The 21,121-nt window shown below is 41.2% G+C and overlaps 1 protein-coding gene across 1 annotated transcript; it reads right to left on the reverse strand.

The window, feature by feature from the left end:
• Positions 1–9,227: 9,227 nt before the first annotated feature.
• On the reverse strand, positions 9,228–20,849 carry NANP (N-acetylneuraminic acid phosphatase). The gene is made up of 2 exons (XM_080814203.1): positions 20,724–20,849; positions 9,228–11,947 (listed from the first exon to the last, which is right to left on the reverse strand). Exons 1-2 carry the CDS (start codon positions 20,811–20,813, stop codon positions 11,291–11,293), a joined length of 747 nt encoding a protein of 248 aa, XP_080670329.1. The 5' UTR covers positions 20,814–20,849; the 3' UTR covers positions 9,228–11,290.
• Between the last annotated feature and the right edge of the window lie 272 nt (positions 20,850–21,121).

Raw genomic sequence — 21,121 nt, forward strand, 5'->3', positions numbered from 1 at the left:
TCCTGGTCAGACACTGAGGGTCCACCATTTTTATTTTCATCCTCTAAAGCTGTGTGGAAAGCCTTCAGAGAACAAAAGCTACAGAGAGCAATCCAGAGCAGATTGCTTAGCCTGGCAACTGGCAAGGACAATGTAATTCTGCTTGGGGCAAATAGATTTGAGAATCAATGCAACAGGCTGCCTCCCCCAGAAGATCAGCAAAAGCATCCAGCCAAGACCAAGTTTACCAATCAAAGAGAACGGCAAAACTCCAGCAGTAGAGGAATATAGCATATAGAATCCATGGATTTTTTTTCCCATGAAAAAAATTTTACTCTTTCAATTTTAATTATTTTCTCTTTCCTTTTAAACCAGTTTTTTAATCAACTCTTTTGTTAAAATCTTTTTAAATTTTTCATTCTTACGGTTATATCCTATCCATTCATTGCATTTAGTTTTATTTTTGTATATATATAAATTCTACTGACTTTTTAAAAATGCTTTTTATTTTTTAAAGATTTTATTTATTTATTTGACAGACAGAGATCACAAGTAGGCAGAGAGGCAGGCAGAGAGAGAAAGGGGGAAGCAGGCTCCCTGCTGAGCAGGGAGCACAATGCAGGGCTTAAATCCCAGGACCTGAGCCAAAGGCAGAGGCTTTAACCCACTGCCACAACCCAGGTGCCCCTAAATTCTACTGTCTTTACAATTTGGGGATGCAGTTTCTTCTAACAGACCAAAATACACCCAGAAACTAGTGTGTGGCTCTATTCTCTTCAATTGTCTGATCATATTTGCTTTTTTTCCTTTTATTTCTTTTTTCTTTTTTCCCCTCCTTTTTAGTTTTTCTTTTTCTGTTTTGCTAAAGTCTTTTTAAAATTTTCATCTTTACAGTTACAGTCTTCCTTTCAATGTATTATTTTTTGGTTTGATCTTGCAATTTCCTAATTTGGAATAAAATTCCTCTTTAAGAACATGTGTGATTGCCTATAGCAAAGGATCTTGATAGGCCCAGAACCCAGGGCTGATTCTGGCCCCTGAAGAGGATTTATATTTACCTCACATGGTGTGAAGAACCAAGCCCCAAGGGTCCACTGGACAGGACATCCAGAAGCAGTCCAAGACCTTTGGGCTACTGTCTGGGCAGGAATCACTGGGAGTCTGTAATTCTATTCATGGATAGGATTTTAATTTTAATTTTAATATCCCCTTTAATAGCAAAGGGAATATACTGAGAGTTCCATGAGGCATCACACATCCTTTGAGCCTATAAAATCCATGAAAGCAGGGCTGGGCTCTTTTGTTTCCCTGATGTAGACTCAGTGCCTAGAGCACCCACTACACACTTACTCAACATGTGGGGTATATGTGAGTACGGCTCAAATATTTGTTGGCTGAAGGGTAAAATGCAACCAAATCTTGCAAAGGCATCACACCTCTTTCCTCTTGTATGAGTTTGCTCAGGTTACCATAACAAAATAGCCCAGATGTGTAGCTCAGGTAACAGAAATTTATTGTCTCACCATCCTGGAGCTGGAGGTCCAGTCAAGGTTTGGCAGATTTGGTTTCTCCTGAGGCCCCTTTCCTTGACTTGCTGACTGGAGGTTCCTCTCTTTATGCATCCCTGGTGTCTCTTCTTCTTATAAGGATATCAGTCCTACTGGATTAGGGTCCCACATGTTCAACCTCATTTAACATTAGTTACCCCTTTAAATATATTATCTTCAACTGCAGTTACATTAGGTGTAAGGCCTCAACATATGAATTTGAGAGGTGGGACACAATTTAATCCAACAACACCCCTCCTCATCTGCAGGCTCCTCACTGTCCTTCACCTTAGGCACCCACTTCCTTCTCTTTCTCGTCCATCTCCACAGACCCACCTTCTCTTTCTCTATGGCTTTATCTCATTTGCCCTTTTAGAAGTTCACTCAACAAAAGTGGAATGTGCTGAGTTCACAAGGCAGGAGCTCCGTAGTTTTGCCTCAGATCTGTTTTGTTTGGCTTGATAACAGGCATTCCTGTGGGTCACTTCACACCACTTCCATGCCCTCGCACTGGCCCCTTTGGCTCATCCTCAGGTGGATCTGGCCCCCATGGGTATTTTAGAGGGCAACTCCCAAACCAGAGCCTCTGAGTCCCAAGTTGTACAAAGAATCCAGCTTGCACACTGGGCTCATTTGGTGGCTGCCAACTGACCACTCAGAGGAGTCAGAGAAGAGGTCAAGGATAAGAACTCCTCTATGAAGGAGCTTTGGTGGTTTGGAGGAAAGAATTGGGAAAGAAACAACTGGTCTGCATCTTAAATGAGATTCCCAGCCTTTCACCATGTTTTTACTTCAATAAAGGGGTCTGCTCTTCACATTGTTTTTATTTGGTCACCACTACACACATACACCCTATTAACACAACAACACTGCATATACTGACACCTAACCACTCACACACACAGTAAGTATACATTCACACCCCACTATGTATACCCCACACCACCCACACACCCAACACACAATCCCACTACAGATGACCCCATCAAGCACACAAATACTCATTACCCACACCCATACATGCAATCCCACTCCTCACACACATGACCCCACTACATAAACACCCAACCACTCACACATAATTTCACTAAATACCTTACACTACATATATGCCTCACTATTCACAAACACCCATTAATCACACACAAACACACACACATACACACAAGCACATTACACAACTTCACATATGTATACCACAGTACTCAGCATATATAGTACTCACACACACACCCCTGCACAAATTCTATTTACATGCAATCTCACTGCATACATGCAAATCCCACCATTACACACACCCTACTACTTGCATATACACATGCACACAGCCCATTGTGCACAAACTCCCAAACACAAAGCCATGCACACTCACCCACACAATTCTCTATAAGTGTTCACTACAAGAGACCTCACTATGCATGCACACATACACCCCTTCTGCAGATATGCACACATACACTATACATACCCAACCTACTTCAGACACACGCCTACATGCACTCACTAAACTGAAATGTTCTCTGCAAGTGTTCTCTCCCTCCTTTACCCAGAGCAGGTATTTTGCTTCCTTCAATACCTAGCTTAAGATTCATGGCTACTGCACAGTTACTCCCTTACCTGACGTTCTTCTAGGAAGTGTTCCATTTTGTACTGAACACCTTGCTTATGTACCAGGATGTCAAAACCAAAGCTATGATCTAAGCAGCAGACATCAGATACCAAACTTCGTGTGAGGCTTCCTGGTAGAGTATTCAAGGTAGTTAGTCCAGTGCTTGTTTCCTGACTGAGCTCCCCCTACCCAATTTACAAAGTGGAGCTGGAGGTGGAAGGGAATAATGGAGTTTTTGTGGAGAGAGATTCTGTAGCCCAAGTCCCATCCCCTTAGGGGGTGGTAGAGGAAATACCCCCTTAACCTCAAACCTGGAGAGTGAGATGGAGTGGTAAAACTCGGAGAGGGTGACATGCATTTCCTGCAGAAAGCATTCAAGTCAAGGGGTTGTGGCAAGGAAGCCTCAGACAGCAGAGAGCTGTGGGTGGATATAACCTACTTCTCACTGACAGTGGGGCAAGGACATGGGAGAGAGGCTTAGAACTCTCCCCGGGAGCAGCCCCTGGGTAAGGAAGGGAATGTTATGCCCCATTAATGGGTCTGTGATTAAAGGAGTGAGACTGATATAAAGCGAAGGTCAAGCAAAGCTTTATTTCGTGCCAAGCATCAAGAATCAGACCAAATGTTTGGGGACGCACCTCTTACAAGAGAGGGCGACCCTTCTCTGTTTTACAGACTAGCTTTTAAGGGCAAAGGCCATGCGGTCGGGTCTGGCCACGCACAGGTGACCAATGAGATTTTTTTTTTTTTTTTAAGATTTTATTTATTTACTTGACAGACAGAGATCACAAGTAGGCAGAGAGGCAGGCAGAGAAAGAGGAGGAAGCAGGTTCCCAGCTGAGCAGAGAGCACGATGCGGGGCTTGACCCCAGGACCCTGGGATCATGACCTGAGCCGAAGGCAGAGGCTTTAACCCACTGAGCCACCCAGGCGCCCTGACCAATGAGATTTTAACGCACATAGGAAACTCCACAGTGATGCTAGGTGAGCAGTTGAATTACAGTTTACCCTAGTAGACATTTGAACTAGCCTATTACACCTTGATTAGGATTGGTGCCAAAAAGGCTCCCAAAGGGCGGGGGCCCATACTCCTTGGTAGCTAGGGAGACAGTATGCAACCCCCCACTGATTGATGTCTCCACCTGGCCTGACCCACCCTTGTATCTGGGCTTTGTTACCTGGAGCTGGTTTCTGGGACTTGTTTTTAAGTGAATCCCCTGGGGGAAGGGGAGCAGGGACAGTTTAAGGGTTAAACAACAAGGTTTTGTTTAACCTCAATGAAAGCCTCTTGCTAAAATATAAAATAGGTCCTTACAGGGAATGTCACTGGTGACAGTGGTGGAGAGGTCTGCCAGAGAAATGGGGCCAGTGGGGCAGCCTACTGGAGAAGGGGACCAGAAGCAGCAGCTGCAAGAGTCCAGCAGGTGCTCTGAAAAGCTCCCATGAGTTCCCGCATGGTAGTGAGGTGTGAAAGCCTGCTGCACCTTCAGGCTGTGGATCCAACTCAGAACGGCAGCAGGCTCTGACCAAGTGAGAACCCCCCTGTCCACCTCCCATGACTCCCCTTTGCTCAGGAGCAGATGAATGCAGAAGAAAACTGTACTTCATCCCACAGGGAGGACCCATTTACACATCTGAATCAAGATTGTGACTTAAAGTGATCATAGGTCTATTTCCTAGGAATGAACAGAAAAGCCTGGAGTTTTCATCAAATCTTCATCCACTGGCAGGAGAAAGCTTCTTCCACATAGGTCAATATTAAAGGAATAATATAGGTGACAGAAAAGTTTCATTTTGATTACATTTTGGTGTCATCTGGCTTGGCGTACTGGTTACACACTATTTCCCATTAAGTTCCTTAGTTTTCATATCTGTTGGTGCTCCAAATGTGATTCTGGCTTTTCTTTAACCCTCTACAATATCAGAGCACTTGGGTAGCTCAGGTGGTTAAAAGCATCTGACTCTTGGTTTTGGCTCAGGTCATGATCTCCGGGTCCTGGGGCTTGATCCCAGTCTGCTTGAGATTCTCTCCCTCTGTACCCCCCTCACATGTTCTCTCTCTCTAAATAAAATCTTTTTTAAAAAAATAAACCCGCCACAATATCTAGCACTTCACTGGGGAGTTAACTTGTGGGGGCAAAGCACAGAATTTGCTAGCCCTAGAAAAAGTGGGAGTGAGTGTGGCTAGGCTTTCACATGGCAGGAACTTGCACAAGTTATTTCACTAGCCTCAGTGTGCAGTGTACCCATGGCTCTTACTTTGGCTTCATGTTATCATTCTTAGAGCAAGGAGTCAACCTACCAAATTCCCATAAATTTTGCTCATTCCAAGGAATTAAATATAATAACAGCGCTGTTTTCAGTGGAGAACTGTCCCTTTTTTATCAACATCTGCTGGACACCCAAGTAGAGCACTCTGCATGTGGCTTTCAAAGTGTATCCCACTGTTATTTGTTAAATTTTTTTTTGTTGTTGTTATTTGTTAAACTTTTAAGGACACATTTCAAGCTTGGGAGAGATGCAAAAGGATTAAATATACCTATTAGGAACTCAGCACATGGAATATGGGTGATATATACGAACAAATAGATGATAATAAAATTTAACTTTTAAATCACTTACAATTATACAATTTAGGGGTATTTAGTACATTCACAATAAAACTACCACCACTATCTAGTTCCTGAGTATCTTTGTCATTCCATAAGGAGACTCTGTACCCAGTCACTCTTTTTCCCATTTCAGTAAAATCATGAACAATTTCTTTAAGCCATTTTATCATCTTATCCATCGTAAAAGGTCAGATTGACACCCCAGAAAAAAAAAAATCTTCCAAGAAATCCAGTAGAAATAACTATATTGTCATATATGTTATATATTTGAAGATTGATTAAATATATGGTTTTATTCTGACTAAATTTTAGCACTACTGGTAGGAATGTTAATTTTTTAAAAGCATAAATCAAATGTACCCCCATTCAGAAGGATTTTAATTACAAAGAAATCTAAGAGACTATAGAAGTGATCATAGGAATGGAGTTATCAACCAAAACAAGTATCTATGTTCAAGCAATGTTAAAGATTCAGGGACACAGAAGAATGAGACCTGCCATCATGAGACAAGCCAAAGGAGGTCATATACAAGAGTATAGAGAAAAAGGGAGTTGGGGAAGAGATCTTAAGAAATAAGCTACATAAATAATTCAAAACAAAATAAAAAGGAAAAAGGTTGTAGGCGTACTGTAAATCTCCACCTCAAATGGACAGCATTTCTTAAGCTGTGGGTAGTGACTATGGGGCACAGGACTGGTTTTGTGGTCTTGACCTACATTAAACATGAAATAGAAAACATCTTCTGTACCACTATACAAGGAAATACACATCTAATATTGTTTCTACCCCAAACTCAACTAAACCATAGTAAAGGAATCTGAACATACATACCCCGTACCCCCTTGAAAAACAGGCATCAACAAATTTTTGAAAGCTGGAAACACGTGGACAAGTGGCAAATAATTTAGTAGACCAAGGAAAGCTGAGTCAGAACCAACAGTGGGAAGAGCTGAGAAACCAAGAGGTACATAGTAGATTCCTCCAAAAATTTAGGCACCAACACTACCAGATACCTCAGGCCTGAAGGAAAAGGATGATGGGGAGTTGAATTAAGGGAGGACGGGTGAAAGGTGTTCAAAATACAATCCCTGCCCCCACCCCACCATGAAGTCCTAACTCGACAGAAGTTGGGATGCTACTCTGGAGAGTAAAACAGAGGATGTCTAAACTGGGGGATATCACATGTAATTGGGCTCAATTACAACCAGAAACAGATATTAAGTGACCATAGAAATACCTCCTTCCCCACCTCTTTCCCACTCAGTTCCTAGGTGCTGACATCAGACCTCTACGCTTCAGTTAGGGGACTGAGAAATGCTCTAGGAAATCAGACCAACCAAAAGCAAAGAGCTTAAAACCATGATCTCGGGGCTTCTCCAATGAACAGCCTACCCAGATACCCTACAGTAAAGGAGCCTCCAAGTTGAGAAGCCCCCCACTTGACAGATTCCAGTCAGCATCTTCATCTCTCCTCTCTTATTCATGAATACCAAGAACTTCTGGGAATGTGAGGAAAGCCTTTAATGTGAACAAATAGATTCAAATAAATGGATTAGAGCAACTTGGAAGAAATAGTGGATTCTGTGGATTCTTTAAAAACTTAACAATTTTCTAAGAGACAATATTCCGCTGAAAACAAAAACAATGTTACTAAAAAGGAACATTTAGAAAACAAAACAAAGTTCCTGGAAATTAAAAAAATACGAGTAGCTGGGGAAAAAACCAATAGGACTACAAGATGTAGTTGAAGAAGCCTCCCCGAAGTGGAACAAAATAACAGACAGGAAAAAAGGAAAGAAAAGATTAAACAAAGCAGAAGGTCCGTAAAGGAGGTCCATAAAAACAAACAAAAAAACTGGTCACATAAGTATGCCTACTAGAAGACCACAGAGCAATGCTTTTGAAATTCCAAATGAAAATGATATCCAAATGCATGCTGTTAACTATCAATTATGGGAGAAGAGTAAAGGCATTTTCAGACATTTATGATCTTAAACATTGGACCTCTCACACATTTAAAAAACCTATTCAAGGAGGCATGTCATCAAAAAGAGGGAACAAATGAAACATGGAAACATGCAGGACAAAACCAGGAGATCCAATATAAGAGGCAAAGGGAGTCACAAGGATGGCAATATGCAGCAAGTTGAAGGAAACTCATGAGTGGAGCAGAGCAAGGGCTCCATAGCTGTGCTGACCTTCCCCCTCAAAGTGAGTGACAATGGAACCATCACTTCTATTGATGATGTTAGTAAGAGTGACAGTGGATGGTAGACTGTAGACGTTCCAAACATTAAAGACTTAAACAGAAGTTTTAGGACTTTCTTTTTCTTTTTTTTTTTTTTTAAAGATTTTATTTATTTATTTGACAGACAGAGATCACAAGTAGGCAGAGAGGCAGGCAGAGAGAGAGGAGGAAGCAGGCTCCCTGCTGAGCAGAGAGCCCGACGCGGGGCTCGATCCCAGGACCCTGAGATCATGACCTGAGCCGAAAGCAGAGGCTTTAACCCACTGAGCCACCCAGGCGCCCCAGGACTTTCTTTTTCAATCACTATCTTAGAAAGAGCATTTTTTTTTTCCCTAAAACTGAAAAGCGGAAATAAAAAACCTGCCTAAATTAGAGAAATTCTGTATAGTCATATGTACCTATATAAGCAGATACACAGGAAGTTGCTCACAGCAGTGGACTATATGAGTGGTGGACCTCTGGGAAAGAGATGAGACTTTGCAGTTCATCTTTTCATTCTTTTGACTTGTGTACCACAAACGGTAATTGTCCAAAGGCGAATATATTCCCTAATTTAAAAATATGGAGTGAAAAAACTGATCATGTATGGCAAGCAGTTTTAAAAAACTGGTCTCAGTTTTAAGTATATAAAACTGTATTTAATATATAGTAACTAATATTTTCACTATAAGTAGATTTATTTGAGAAAGAGAGAGTGCACTCACGCACGAGTAGGGGGAGGGGCAGTGGCAAAAGCAGACTCCCCACTAAGCAGGGAGCCCAATGTAGGACTCCATCCCAGGACCCTGGGATCATGACCTGAGCCAAAGGCAAACACTTAACTGACTGAGCCACTGAGGTGCCCCCAGTATTCACTATTAATATCTGTGTTTCACCTGTGGTGATGGAAACTGTTTCTTATTGTAGGTTACAAAGAAGCCTGAAAGTGCTAAACCAAGTACCTTTGTAACTATAAAAACCCTTTCCTATAATACTTACTGAACATCCACTGGGTCCTGGTCACTATCAGAGCTAACATGTTTGTGCACCAATGGCTTACATGTGTATATGGAATAAGAACACATTCACCTTTGTGTTAGTATTCCAGGTGCAATGTTCCTATGTGTCTACTCTAGGCCTTCCTCTATAGCTGGTGCTTGGGAGAGCCCCTGGACAATTGAGAATTTAGGGATTTGTAGAGCACACCACTATGGAAAGCTGAAAAAAATTAAGATCATAAGACACTCTTATTACATCATTTTTTTAATCTTGAGAAATATTATATTCTAAAAACTTTATTAATAAAATCATAGGTCTATTTCAAGACTTCTTACTCTCTTCTGTAACATTCCGCTTGGAAGGCAGAAAACCACTAAGTTTTTCTCCAAAGAAGGGTGCAAATGGAATGCAATATTGCATTACTGCATGTACTGAATGTAAACCAGGAGGAGAAGGAAACAATTTACACCCCCCTTCCAACTTTGGCTGAAGAACTGCTCATTTGACATTCTAGGAACTATCTTGCAGAGATTTGTCACTATGATCTAGAAGCAATAAACCTTCTCCAGTTAGGAGAGTGAATGTGACACTGCCTACATCCACCCTGTGGGATAGCTAAAAGGACAAACCCTCAGCATCACACACCAATCTATGAGAGAAACCACACATGTAATTACTTTTCTGCCTAGATCTTCCAATGTAATAATTTTTAAATAGCTAAAATATAATCAAGGTCACATGAGCACCATGCCTGGATCTATACACAAACAGACCCTGTTTACAAATGTTTAGCTTCATAGCAACAACACCCTGGGACTGTCAAGGGTACAGTCACAATTTTAAAAATTAAGAGTGAAAAGTAAATACAATAGGACACTTGCACAAAAGCAGAGAATCCCGTTCTTGGCAATAGGCAGGAGTTAAAGAAATAAGTTAAGGCATACTCCAGAATCTAAGTATCATAATCATAGGATATTTAAAGGAGTCATAGCTATACATATTCTAACAGTCTAATATTTTACATTGGTAGCTTCTTATACAAAAGTTAAAAAAAAAAAAACCTGCCAAAAACCAACCCAAATCATATTTTCTTTTTTCCTTATTTAACCATTTTATTCCAAGTTGGTGAAGACACGACACTGTCTAGCTTCATGGCCTAGAAAAAGTTTTCTAGTTGCAAGATGACTTAGTCATTAATTAATAAGCTCAAAGTGAACACTGAGTTGGATATAGAAATTGTGAGAGGATATCCTCCCTAAAATTTGAAAAACAGGGGACATAAGGCAGATGGTTAACACCAAGAGCCATTTAAAATATATTAGAATGGCACCCTGAAATTATGTCATAGCAAAACATAATTTTTTATTAGCTTTCATTGTATGGGTGAAACTATTCAGTTAAGACAGAATTTATGGGAGCGCTACATGGTTAGGTTGCACCTCTGAGGTATCCACAGAAGGAAAATGACTTTTGGTGCCATGTGGCTTGTACTTATGCCCAGCCAGAGAGTCTAGTCCCCTAAACCATAATGTATATATGGGAAAAGATCATAAAAATACTTCTGTAAGAGGGAAAGACTAGTAAGAACCTACAAGTGCACTCTTGTGCACTTTTCACTATGTGCATTTTCACTATGTGAAAATGTCATGGAAAGGAGCACCACATGCTGACTTTAACAGCTTTTTTAGTGGAGAAATCTCTTTGTCATGTATACACCATAGGAAAATTACCCACTGCCCCCCAAAAAAGGTCATGAAGAAAAACTGGATTCATAAAAGAATGTATATATTCAAAGTAGGTAAAAATATGGTATATATATTTTAAAAAAGAAAATATGCAAAATAATTTCATTACGGAATGCCTTGATTGGCATGTGACTTAGCACTTATTTCTTATTAATCAGATCTAATTCTGATAAATCTCTATTATATGTTTTAGATTATCTATTTTAAAAAAATATCTATTTTTAAGACAACATAAAAACCTGTATTTGTGCATACAAATACAAGCTATCTTGCCTAGTATCTTCATGGATCCAAGATGCCAGAAGATTAATGAAATAATTTTTTAAAAACCTCAAGCACAGATTAACAAATAATATATTTACTCAAGTTTTCTGGATTACACTATTAAAAGTTAACTTGTATTAACTAATATACTCTGGACTTCCAGATATAAATACCAGTCAGTGGTTGGTTATTAAGTCATAAGTAAAAATATTCTTAGAAATGGGTCTTAAATGGAATGCCTTAACTTTTCTTTGTTCAAAACCTGTAATTTGACCCTAAAATACATAATCATGCCCTTTTATGTGCTTTAAGCTGACATACTGACTGTACAATCTATACTTTGTAAGAGAGCAGGTAACTCCAGCACAGAAGAAACTATATAATGTGGCATGGGGGATGACTTCAGTGGCATTATTCCATTTTTATTTATCCAGACTGTTGCTTTCAGCCCTGCATTAAGGCCTCCTTGTATATCGGTTTCAAGTGTGTCACCAACCATCACACAGTCCCCAGGCTGTACTCCGAGGAGATCACAGCAGTAATAAAATATGGAAGGCGCTGGTTTCTCTTCTTTCTGCTCTCCACCTACAACGATAGCGTCAAAATAGGACTGGCAGGCACAAGCCTCGATCTTCTCCCTCTGGGTCTGTCGGTCTCCATTTGTTAATAAAAGTAGGCGGACCTCCTTCCGAAGTTCAGTAAGCATGGCTTTGACATCTTCTGCTAGTATCATATGCTGTAAACGTGTAGATTTCCACAGGAAATAACATTCTTCAGCCAATTTCCTATTGGCCGCACCACCCTTCGTTTCCTGGATTGCTTCTTCCCAGTGTAAAGTCCTTAGGTCAGTAATGCATGTACTGGAAGGATGAAAACATTCCTTGCTGAGTTTAACTTGAACCTTGTCACAAATGGTTTCAGCCTCTTCTTTGTAATGGTATTTTGATTGTAAGAGCTTTATCACCTAAATAAAGAAAAACAACTCCATTAACACATTTCAGGTCTTTTACAGTCATACCCTGAGAAACCAGGTACCTATAATCCCTGGGTAGAAACTCCAACTCCACGTGCCTGCCTTAAGGCAGCTCTACTATTACACCATTTCTGGTGGGAATTGGTCTCATTTTCAAAGAATATCAGAGGGAAGATCTCCCAATCTCTCTGCACAACTCATTCATATTTTTTGACCGATTTCTATTCTAAGTATCTTCAGCTATAGGTCATAAAAACCCTTTATTTGGCAGTCTGCCACCTCCCATCCTGGTTATGAAGAAACAGAAATAAAACTTAGGTTTAAATTTAGTAAAACATTTTAATTTCACCACAACCATTATATAGACTCTTCCCAGAAATAACATTGGTTCATCCAATCCTTTCCCTACATCCATTTTACATTTTGAAGGCCTAAACTGACCACCATATAAAATGGGACCTAATAGGGCACTTTTAAAAACATGTATTCAATTCTAATAAAATGAAGAACCTGCTGTGATTTCAGCAATTTAATGATGCAGTTCTTCTTCCAAACCTAGTTTTCCAAATAAAAACCTTCAAAGAGCTCTGAGTCACCCTCTGTCACACTGGTTCTGACTCTGTCATCAGAATTACATGCTCCCTCTCGTGTTCCCCAACTTTTTATCTTGGCTTTTATTATCTTCTTTTCCATTTGGCCTCTCTTAATATTTACTGAGACCCTAATGTGGCAAGCATAGTGCCTAATGCTCACATATATTATTTCTAACTTCTCTACAACTCTGCAAGGGACTTCCCTTTTTGAGATAAGGAAATTCAGAACTGTTAAATAATTTGCCTAAACTGGGATTTAAATCCACACTTGCCTACTTCCAAAGCACATGTGCTTAGGCAGTGGAGACTGGGTCCGTTGCCCTCATGACATTATCTGCTGGGGTAAATAAACAGGTATGCAACCACTATAAATGCTGGGTTGAGTGCTGTAACAGTCATGTAAACAATAGTGGAAATAAAACGTAAGAACAAGTCATTCAGGACAGTGGAAATAAAATGTAAGAACAAGTCATTCCACAGGGTTATTGGATATGACTTCATAGCCAAAGTAACATTTAAACTAAGGTGTTACCAAGTCTGTAAGGTGGGCATGGGAAGAGAATGAAATCATTCTAGACAGAAGGAATAGCAAGAACAAAGATACAGAGCTTGGAATTTTGAGAAAGGTGAGAAGCCGATTTCAGACTGAAATGGAAGGCATGTGAGGGGGGATCCTAAAAGATCAGGCTGGAGAGTCTGTTTGCAACTGGTTAGTAAAAGGCCTTCAATCCAAGCCTTCTATAGATGCTACCCAAGTCCCCTTGGCACATACTGTTCCCATACATGTTAATGGCTTTATACCATAAGTAATACTGTAATGCCAATTGGGCTTCATACTGTAAGTAACTAAGGGTTTTATTTGACCACAGGAGCACCCACGCACACAGGCTGGGGATGAAGTTTTACCCTGGAAGCAGGCCTCAACTAATGAGTGGCAGAAATTGGTAGATTAATATCCCAGCTTTCTTTTCCCCTGGGAGGGACAACTGAAGCATGCTCTCCCAGAGTTCCCCAACTGTTCACACTAGTAACCTACTCATTTATTAGACTACCTCTCTGCCTTGTATGATCCCACCACTCTTTTACAGCACTTGCAAGGACCACCTCCCAAATGGACTACCTGCATTTTAAGTCCCTACCTTAGGGACATCTGGGGAAAGTTGACGATACCAAGACAAATTTGGATCTTTGGATGATGAGTGTAATGTACACAGTTGAGACTAAAAACTGTCTGCTGTTGGAGCAAAGAGGTCAAATAAGTTAAAAAGTGTTGCCCTAAACTATACAGGGAACAAGCAGTATGCTACTCACACCAGATGCTCAATTCACCTACTGAAAAGGGGAAAGAAATTAACAGACACATTTTTCTTCCTTCAAAGTATAATAATCACATCAAAAGTAAATATTGTTCAGGCTATTTGTGCTCTTCAAAAAAATGCAATAGTTAAGAAAAGTCTTATTACTTCAAGAAAAAGATGTCATTCATAAGAATTTTAGGGGGAGGCAAAGTTAAATTAACAAACTGAGCTTTTACAGCCTCTGTGCTAATGTCATCATCTTTTCTAACAATGTCAGTTGAATTACTCTTGAGCTATGATGGAAGGTCACCCTAAAGTTTTAGCAAACCTATTGCTACACAACAGAAGAACACAGGCCTCTAGAAATCCACAGTGCTTAAGCTTAAATAGGAGCTGGCTCATAGTTAGCAAGCAAAGAGCTCTCAATAAATGTCCAATTTTCTGTTACTGCATCTGGCAATTCATTTCGCATGTTCTTACGGCTCTGAAAAAAACAGAATCAGCTCACCTTAAAGGGAGAGTCTTGTAAAGGTATAGCATACCACTTTCAAGTTTTGAAATTCCTTCTCATTATATCCTCTGAATTAACTTTCTCATTTTTTCACACAGCAACTAATTACAGATTCATTTGGGATCACAAGCAGCATTTTAAAGAAAGATTTTATTTATTTGACAGAGAGAAAGCAAGCACACAAGCAGGGGGAACAGTAGAGGGAGAAGGACAAGCAGGCTCCCAGCTGAGCAGGGAGCCCAATGTGGGACTCGGTTCCAGGACCCTGGGATCATGATCTGAGCTGAAGGCAGACGCTTAACGACTGGGCCACTCAGGGGCCCCCAAGTAGCATTTTAATATTAACATATTTGGGGAAAAAGCTTATCAGCCATTTACATATTATTAAAACAGAAATAACACCTACTGAATCACTGTTGTACACCTGAAACTAATGTAACATTGCGTATCAACTATACTTCAGTAAAAACAAAAAACACCTAACTTAAATTAGTTCATATTATTACTAGTATAAACAATCCTAACCCCTGTACTGAGAAAACAGGAACTTTCACAGAATTGGGGGTGGGGGAAAATGATCTCTAACTTGGTGGTCTGATGATATTTTGTGCAAGGGGTAAAGCAGGCTTGAAAAGGATTCTGAGCACAATTAAGCCCATGAGGTACCTAAGGGCCTAAAAAAAAGGGCCCCAGGACAGAAAGGAAACTGTATTCTTCTAACCTGCTGTCTGGACCCAGAATTAAAGTTACTATCATCAGTACTAGTTTTTAGCTAATTGTGATTTAAATACTCTTTCAGGGCTAGTGTGGGAACTATGTAATATTATAACACTATGATATGATATGAAGTAGCTGAATTCCAAATAAAACTGAGTTAAAAATACATGCTCATGGGGGCACCTGGATGGCTCAGTTGGTGGGCGTCTTGACTCTTGATTTCAGCTCAGGTTGTGATCTTGGGGTCCTGCGACAGAGCCTCATGTCAGGCTCCATGCTCAGTGTGGAGTCTGTCTGTGATTCTCTCTCTCCTTCTGCCCCTTCCAGCACTTGCACTCTCTCTCTCTAAAATAAATGAAAAATAAAAGCTTAAAAAAAATACATTCTCACAGAATATGACTGCCTACATACAGCCTAACAATTCGAGCAGCTCTTGTGTTATTTTTAGTCCAAGTCTTTCTTCAAACATCATTTACTCTATGTGACTTCCTGACCAACCTATTTAAAACTGCAATTCATTCTCCTCTCTACTTTTCCAAACATACTTATAAATAAATATACATTTGATGTATTATGTTCATGGTCAACCAACACTAGAAAGTAAACTCACAAATACAGATATCTTTTCTGCTCTGTTCACTGAGAAACCCCAAATTTCTGTGGACAGCTTCCTCTTAGGTAGTGACTCTGAAAGAAAGGCCTGAAGAGGGTAGACAGAAATAACTTTTCCAGAAGATGAAAAAAAAATGAAACAGATATATAGAGTAGTATATGGCTCCTTCTCCCCAAACACAAGGCAATGACTAGATCTTTCCTCCCTTTGGTATGTTACTTTTGAATTGGCTAACAGTTATGGATAGTGTTGTATTCTTTTTTTTCTTTTAGATTTTAATAGGTTATTTGAGAGAGAAAGAGAGAGAACATGAGCAGGTGGAGGTGCAGAGGGAGAAGCAGGCTCCTCGCTGAAGCAGGGCGGCTGATGCAAGGCTCAGCCCTAGGACCCCAAGATCATGACCTGAGCTGAAGGCAGATGCTTAACTGATTGGGCCACCCAGGTTCCTCAGATATTGCTGTATTCTAATGTGATAAAGCACTCCTTGTATAGGAGTACCTGGGTGGCTCAGTGGGCTAAGCCTCTGCCTTCAGCTCAGGTCAGGATCTCAGGGTCCTGGGATTGAGCCCCACATCAGGCTCTCTGCTCAGCAGGGAGACTGCTTCCCCCCGCCCCCTCGCCTGCCTCTCTTGTCTACTTGTGATCTCTCTGTCAAATAAATAAAATCTTTAAAAAATAAAAAAAAAAAGCACTCCTTGTATAGTCAAAAGCACACAACTCAATTCTGTTTGTTTAATAGGATGTTTGTAAAGGAGGTGACAACAGAACCAAGTCTGTAGATCTGGAATTTTATCCACCCATCCATTCATTATTCATTAAATATTTACCATGTATCAAATGAATATGACCAAGACAGTTTGTTTTCTCTTAAGAAGCTATTAAGTTGCAGGCATCTGCGTTGCAAAAACTAATTGTAATTTCCTTTGATAAGTACATTATAAGATATCTTGAACAAAATACAGTGTTGGTATAAGGGAGTTTGGTATACACACTAGGGAGAAATACAATCTGACTTTTTTTCAGAAATTTCACTGTGGCAGGAATGTGGAGGATAAACTGGACACAGTAAGCTTGGAGACACCACCACAGCAATAGCTAGGTGACAGCCAAGTCCACCTTTAAGCAAGATAAGGGCAGTGGGGGTGGATATGCAGGAGGGGACAGACTGGGTAGACACGGTAGATGGTACAATTTAACAAGTGTATACTTGGATACTACAGACTTACCATGCATTCAATTAAACCTGATAAGGACACTGAGGACTAATATCACCATTCACATTTTTAAATAAGGATTTAAGATTTAGAGTGATTAGGGAACTTGTTCAGGCATTTTCAGCTAGGTATTGGAGAGCTGCGATTCAAACTCAAATGCCTGATTTTAACACATGAACTCTAGGCTTTAGCATGATTTGGCCTAAACCAAGGATTTAATTGCAACATATTGGGTTTGGCCTGCCAAGAACACACAAGGCAGCTGAAGAAACTGGAGGCAATACAGTACAGGGTGGTGCCCATGAGGTCAAGGTCAAGGGTATGCAAATGGAAGGGACAGTCAATAGTATGGAATGCCTCAGCAAAGCCATTAATACATACTTAAAATGTCCATTGATTTTGGCAATTTGGGAAGTGTGTAATGACCTGGCAAGCCCATTTCATTAAGTAGCACAGAGAGAAGCTATATGTCAAGGGATTAAGGAATAAATAAAAGTGGAGACATGGAAATAATGTATACAGATTTCTTTCAAAAAACATTGCTGTCAACACAAAATCAGACACACAGATAAATGGAACACAACAGAGGATCCAGAAACAGATCCTCAACTCTATGGTCAATTAATCTTCCACAAAGCAGGGAAGAATATCCAATGGAAAAAAGACAGTCTCTTCAACAAATGGTGTTGGGAAAATTGGACAGCCACATGCAGAATGAAACTGGACCACTTTCTTACACCACACACAAAAATAAATTCAAAATAGACTAAAGACCTAAATGTGTGACATGAATCCATCAAAAGACTAGAGAACACAGGCAGCAACCTCTTTGACCTCAGTCTCTTTGACATCTTGCTAGACACATCCACAGATGCAAGGGATACAAAAGCAAAAATAAACTATTGGGACTTCATCAAGATAAGTTTTTTTGTTTGTTTTTTTAGCATGGTTATTTCATATTTTATTGGACTGATGTACATCACTATTTCTGAGATGTAAAGCTAACCTAGGACTAAGAATACTGAATAGGAAATGCGGAGAAGCCATCCACAAATTTGATTAAATTATTAAGGTACATAAATCTTTGGGTTAGAATTGAGGGAAAAAAACTGTTCAGAGCTTTGGTGTCTAACGAGAATCTCCTAAAGGCTCTACTAATACAAGGTCAGTTTATGGAAAAACTACTGAATTGCACAAAACCCCTTTAGGCAGGAGAAATGGGCGTGATAGAAGGATGTGGGCTGTGGGGGCAGCCACTCTGCAGCAGAGACAGCTGGGCTGGAGGCTGTGACTCAGGCCCAGGACCTGCAGGTAGGCTGGAAATCTAGAGGTAAAATTTAGTGCACTGACTCAAAGCTCCTGCTTTCCAATTGGTCTCTAGGATGCTGATGCTTTCCTCAGACAAGGAAAAACATTTTTTTATTTTATTTTATTTTATTTATTTAACAGAGAGACACAGAGCACAAGCAGGGGGAGCAGCAGAGGGAGAAGGAGAAGGAGGCTCTCTGCTGGGCAGGGAGCCCAACGCAGGGCTTGATCCCAGGACCCTGGGATCATGACCTGACCATGACTGAAGGCAGATGTTTAACCAACTGAGCCACCCAGGCACCCCAAGATAAAAAGTTTTTGCAGAGCAAAGTAAACAGTCAACAAAACCAAAAGACAACCAACAGAATGGGAAAAAATATTTGCAAATAAATATCAGATAAGGGGCTACTATCCAAAATCTATAAAGAACTTATCAAACACAACACCCAAAAACCAAATAATTCAGCCAAGAAATGGGCAGAAGACATGAACAGACTTTTCTCCCAAAAAAAAAAAAAAAAAAAGGCCAACAGATGCATGAAAAAATGCTCAACATCACTCGAGATCAGGGAGATACAAATCAAAACCACAATGAAGTACCAGTTCACACCAGTCAGAATGATTAAAATGAACAAGTCAGGAAAGGACAGATCTTGGTGATGATGCAGAGAAAGAGGAACCCTCTTACACTGTTGGTAGGAGTGCAAGCTGGTATAGCCTCCTTGGAAAACAGTATAGAGGTTCCTCAAAAAGTTGAAAATGGAACTACTCTATGACCCAGCAATTGTACCTAGGTATTTATCCAAAGGATACAAACATAATGATTGGAAGGGGCACCTGCACCCCAATGTTTATAGCAGCAATGTCCATAAAAGGCAAACTATGGAAAGAGCCCAGATGTCCATCGACGGATAAATGGATAAAGACCTGGTATGTATGTATGTATGTGTGTGTGTGTATATATATATATATATATATCTCCAAAAAGAATGAAATCTTGACATTTGCAACAACATGGATGGAACTAGAGGGTATTATGCTAAGTGAAATAAGTGAGAAAGACAAATATCACATGACTTCACTCATGCATGGAATTTAAGAAACAAAACAGATGAACATAGGGGAAGGGAAGGAAAAATAAGATAAAAACGGAGAGGGAGGCAACCGTAAGAGCCTCTTAACTCTAGGAACAATCCTGAGGTGGCTGGAGGGAAGGCGGGTGGGGGATGGTGTAATGGGTGATGGGCATGAAGGAGGGCACCTGATGTAATGAGCTGTGGGTATTACATACAACTAATGATTTCCTGAAACCAATAATACACTACATGCTAACTAACTTCAATTTAAATTAACAACAAAAAAAAAAACCCCAAAGCCCTCAAGGGAGACAGATATCATCTAGTGAAGGAAGAAGGGTTCAAGAGAGGCTTCTTTTTTTATTTTTTTGAAGTATGGGACAAACCTGAATACGCAGGAATGGAATGCACCAAGAAAGAGGATGAAGATGAGGGAGTCAAAACCTGGGGCACCTATGCAGCCCGGTCAGGTAAGCCAAGACTCTGGGGTCCGGTCTTGATCTCATGGTCTTGAGGTCGCCCAGTCTAGCCCCACCTTTGGGGCTTAAAAAGAAAAAAAAAAAAAAATCCAGAGAGTCAATACCTAACTAATGAAGCATGAGGAGATTGGGACTCTCAGGGTTGGAAGGATTAGCTTTTGAAAGTGGGTTTTCACATCTGATAATCTTTGTTTTTCTTCTTAGACCTGCAGGTAGAAGAAATCAGCAGTGGATGTGGGGCTTCAAGAAGTCTGATTCAGCATCTGTGGGTACGGAAAGGAGAGGATGCTGCCAAATAATGCCTCATGAAAGGACTGCTCTGTGCAAGCACGGACTGTGAATGTAACCTCAGAAATCTAAGGGTCACACCCACAGCAGGGAGACTGGAGGTGAATTTCTGCGGAGACATTTTCTGGAGTCAATTAAGTCCAGGCTCGCCACTGACAGCTGTGTAATTTCCTGGGTCTCCTCAAAGATCTGCCTAAGATCACGCAGTGTGGAGAGGACAACCGCGGAGAGCCTGGCGCCACGCTCGCCTAGCAGGTCGGAACCTGTCCTGGCAAAAAGCCAGATGACCGTCTATGTTTGTGGGCAACTCCGCCACCGTGGCAGTTTTAACGTCTTTCCGGGTCCCACAGCTGGAAACAACTTCCAGAACCTAGCTTCCCAGATCTGGGCGTAGCCAGGCAGGTAACCCAAGCCGCCGGGCGCGAGGGAAAGCAGCCTCCCCAACCAGTTCCCCCTGCCCACTCGTCCTTCTTTCCCACTCCTTCCCGAATGCGGTGGGTCTTAAAGGACGAGAAGCCAGTGCCTCCGGGATGGCCCAGCCCCAGACGCGGTGTCGATGGACTCGGCAGTGGGAAGGGGTGGGAGGACACCAAGAGGACAGGAAAGCGCGCGATATGGGTTGGGCGCGCTGACCCTGCCCAAAGAAGGACCGGGAAAGTTGGGACGTTACCTCCAACATGCCTTTTCTACTCGCCCCGGCAGTGTCGATGAGCGTGTTGTCCAAATCGAAGAAAACCGCCCGCACACGGTTCAGCACCATCCCTCCAGCCGCGAGCAACTCGCCGCAGCCGGCGCCGCCCACGCATGCGTGAAGCGGGACCTCGGGCAAGGAAAACGGGGGCGGAGCCGTGAGGTCACCTGACCCTTCGGCGCTGCCCACGGAACTCCCGCGATATGTCTCAATATCAGTGCATCTGAGAACAGCGAGATGCCGCGAGACTCCGAGATAGCGGGCCGTTGGGTGCGATGTAGTCACACCCTCGTCAGGAGGCGAGTGGTTATCTGAGCCGTCCGAGTGTGGGGGTGATTAGGAACGCTGTTTTCCTTCGTCGCTGCTTTCTGCTTATC

This window comes from Martes martes (assembly GCF_963455335.1).
Source record: "Martes martes genome assembly, chromosome: 9".
Taxonomy (NCBI): Eukaryota; Metazoa; Chordata; class Mammalia; order Carnivora; family Mustelidae; genus Martes; species Martes martes.

Coding starts and splice junctions, on each gene's coding strand:
- NANP (XM_080814203.1), bottom strand. CDS start 20,813: ATGGTGCTGAACCGTGTGCGGGCGGTTTTCTTCGATTTGGACAACACG. Junction 11,948..20,723: donor GTAGAAAAGGCATGTTGGAG/GTAACGTCCCAA, acceptor TTCTTTATTTAG/GTGATAAAGCTCTTACAATC.